The sequence below is a fragment of the Aplysia californica genome, unplaced genomic scaffold (genome assembly GCF_000002075.1).
Source record: "Aplysia californica isolate F4 #8 unplaced genomic scaffold, AplCal3.0 scaffold00821, whole genome shotgun sequence".
In the NCBI taxonomy this organism is placed as follows: Eukaryota; Metazoa; Mollusca; class Gastropoda; order Aplysiida; family Aplysiidae; genus Aplysia; species Aplysia californica.
This window is the reverse complement of record NW_004798091.1, coordinates 189,386-192,892: the sequence shown is the minus strand read 5'-3', so window position 1 is coordinate 192,892 and position 3,507 is coordinate 189,386. Positions and strand designations below refer to the sequence as shown.

Here is a 3,507-nt window from a genome sequence, read left to right as displayed (position 1 = left end):
TGTTGTTTATTTATTTGTTGTTTATTTATTTGTTGTTTATTTATTTGTTGTTTATTTATTTGTTGTTTATTTATTTGCTGTTTATTTATTTGTCACAAACAGATCGATAATAATATAGGCTACACAGCCGTGGACAAGACATGACTCGGACCCCACTTTGCATCACGATTTTCATCATCCTCAGCGTGAACGTCGTCACCACTTCTGTAAAAACAAAAATAATGTCGATCCCTTGTGGAGCTACTCTTAAAAAACTTAAAACACTTACACTGATACTCATTTCTTTCATTTGTTTAAAGGGGTATTATTATCTATCTGTTTGAGACAAATAAATAAACTCCAAATAAATAAACAATAAATAATAAACCATGTATGTCTTTTCGGGTCATTTAGTGTTTTTTCGTGTCTTCTCGGCGGTCTTTTCGGCGGTCTTTTCGGGTCTTTTTCGGCGGTCTTTTCGGGTCTTCTCGGGTCTTTTCGGGTCTTTTCGGGTCTTCTCGGTAAAAGTAAGTACCGGTTCTGAGGCGACGATACATTTCAACAACAAAATTATAATACAACGATTCTTCCACCACCAGCACACTCCAAATACACACATTCCCCTCACAACAATAGACTGGGGTTTCACTCCTGTAACCCTCGCCAGCTGCACTCAGGAACCTGTGCCAAGCTCAGCCTGAACATTCCGCAGGTATAATCCTATCCTATCTAGCCGATTAACCCCACCTACCACCACGAACCCAACTTGCTACAACCGGCCCCCCCCCCCCTCTCTCTTTCTCCTTCATTCTTTGTATTTCTTTCTTTCTTTACCCCTGCCCCCCCCCTCACACCGTCTTCATGTATCTATAGCTATCTAATTATTTTCCTGACAACATTGTGTTTACTTGTGGGTATTTGTTTGCCTCATAATACTCCTATCCTATTTCCCCCAGCTTCATCCTCTCTATGTTCTCATATCTTTTTTTTTCAAGATTCCCCCATCAAATGTTTCTCGTTCATTCAGCCCAAGGACTTGATAAGACAAACTTCATTGGCTCTCAAAACATCTAGAAATAGTCTCCAGATAGCTTTCGTTATCCAAATATGTGTCAACAATAAAGTCCCCATTCAAATGTTTGTTCCACCAAGACTTCTACGATCAGGAGATCAGTCTTTCTTGAGAACACCTAGAAAGAGAGGTCTAAATCTGTCTGGGAGGTCCTTTTTCTCATCTAGCCCTTTCAATCTGGAACTCTGTCCCACAACACTTGAGGGATGCGAAGTTGGAGGCAAATTTTAAATCTTGATTGTTTAGTCCTTCTTGTTCATAGCCCTCTTATGTTCAAAATGTGACGTGCATTATGTCGTAATTGATTGTGCTGTGAAAGCCTGAAAGTCTGCTTATGTGTTACAGTTATTATTCTAAAGAGTGTATGTATGCATGGCCATTCGCTACAATTTTTGGGGGTGAAAATTAAGACAGTATAGAGCATATTTTAGAGCTCTATTGTACAATGGAAAACCTTATAGAAATTATGTATTATTATTATTATTATTATTATTTATTATTGTTATTATTATTATTATTATTATTATTATTATTATTATTATTATTGTTATTATTATTATTATTATTATTACCATCCATCATCATCATCACAATAATCATCAATATCATAATAATCTTCATTATTATCAAAAGTTGTAGCACAGTTTTTATTATGATCATTTTTATTTTCATTACTTAAGACAAAATAAGAAAGGATACGACAAAATAAAATAATTGATCCTCCCGAGGAGCAAAGACATAAATACATGTATGATTTCCTTTCCAGGTGTGGTGAACAGTTTCCTTTCTTGGGGTGCCTGGATTCCGCTGTCCCGACTCACATTCGGCACCTACCTGTCGCACGTGATGGTCATGCATTATTTCAACAACAACGCGAGGAGCTTGGCTTATGTTACAGCCAATTACATGGTGAGGACACCTCCATTCCCTCTTTGTCTGTCTTTCTTTTTGTCTTTTTTTCTGTCTTTCTTGTTGTTTTGCTGTCTTTATCGCTGTCATGCTGACTGTCTTACGGTCTTGCTGCGTTTCTTTTTTCTTTCGTTCTCTTTTCTGTCTTTCTTTCTTTTTCGTTTGTTTTTTCGACTTTTCGTATGTTTTAATAGTTTCCATTAAGGTTTAAAAAAACCGCAACAATGAAACTTCAAACCATAAAAGATTAAAAAAGAATAAAACGGTTAATAAGCATTTAAACCAGTAATGTACTTGAAGACTTTGTTAATTTTGGAGTGCTGATCACGAAAGGATATTATAATTTTCATCAGAAATTAACATTAGAATTTTTAAAAGCTCCATCTGCGATACGACCGATGAATCGCCACACCTCCCAACTAAGAATTAAAAATGCAGCATACGGCATTCAAACAGACCCGTCTGATGTAGGGAGGAGTTGTGTCGCTATGGTGGATATATCCACAGGATTTCTCACCGATTTTTAAGTTAAAAACTCGGGCTTCATTTTAACCACCGACATCCCGAAAGACGGACGGCTGTTGGGCGAGCGGTGTCTGGTTTGATGGACACGCGGGCTTAAATTGCACTTGGATAACGTGGCATTTTTGACCCTCAGATTTCTTTTTAAGCAAATATACAACGTCGCTTTCTTATTTCCCCAGGTTGAGCGTTACCTGGCAGTGTTTGTCCTGTCGTACGCCATCTCTTTTGTCCTGTCCATGCTTATCGAAACTCCGGTCCGCAACCTCATAAAACCGGCGAAAAAATCACCAGCCCCAAATGTGGAGGGAAAGAAAAACCAGCCAAATTCAAACACATTTGAACCCGTTCTTTCAACAATAACCACTGAATCGGGAGACTGCCAAAATCTGAAACTTTCCAAACCGGCAGTATTCAGCATTCAAAACGACTACACATCATTTCTGGGCACTGGCGCCAAATCTGGTAACGACGAGGACTCTGCCTTGTCGTCTTCCGTTCGAAGCTCGGAACCATCTCAGCGGGGCGCTCTTACCGACACAGAAAGCGGCCATCATTACTATTCGGATCTGTCGAGGAGTACGAGCTCCAGTGAGATGTCTGAAGGGTACCCAGCCTTGGAGGAAAGTCGGGTAACTTTCAGTGATGATCCCAGTCGGGAGGCTAATGGTAGCCTCCAAAAGGTTTCCAACACCCCTCAAACCGGATCGGACCCGGAACAGAGTCGCCCGACTTTGAACGGTGAGCCGGAACATGGCGAGATAAAAACAGGGGAAGATAATCATGGGTTCCAGGTCGACGATGCTGTCACTCTCAAAGCGCCACAGGAAGAGGGAGCCAGAGAAGCTAAAAATAGTAACATTGGAGGAGATAATGCTGTTGCTATCCGGATGTGATTCAAACAGCTGCTGCTTTAGATTCTGATTACCTGTTTCTTGTTTTATCTAACTAGCTCTCTCTATCAAACTAATTTCTTTCTTTCTTAATCCCCCCCCCCTTTCCACTCTCTCTTCTCCCCCCCTCTC

The 3,507-nt window shown here is 40.0% G+C and overlaps 1 protein-coding gene across 1 annotated transcript in view; it reads left to right on the top strand.

The window, feature by feature from the left end:
• The window catches only part of LOC101848848, a gene marked incomplete in the record, with an annotated part of 27,022 nt that extends 23,528 nt beyond the window's left edge, over positions 1–3,494 (top strand). The window contains 2 exon segments of the mRNA XM_005109851.3: positions 1,818–1,960; positions 2,665–3,494. Coding sequence (XP_005109908.2) covers positions 1,818–1,960; positions 2,665–3,378 — 857 coding nt within the window.
• Positions 3,495–3,507: the final 13 nt, after the last annotated feature.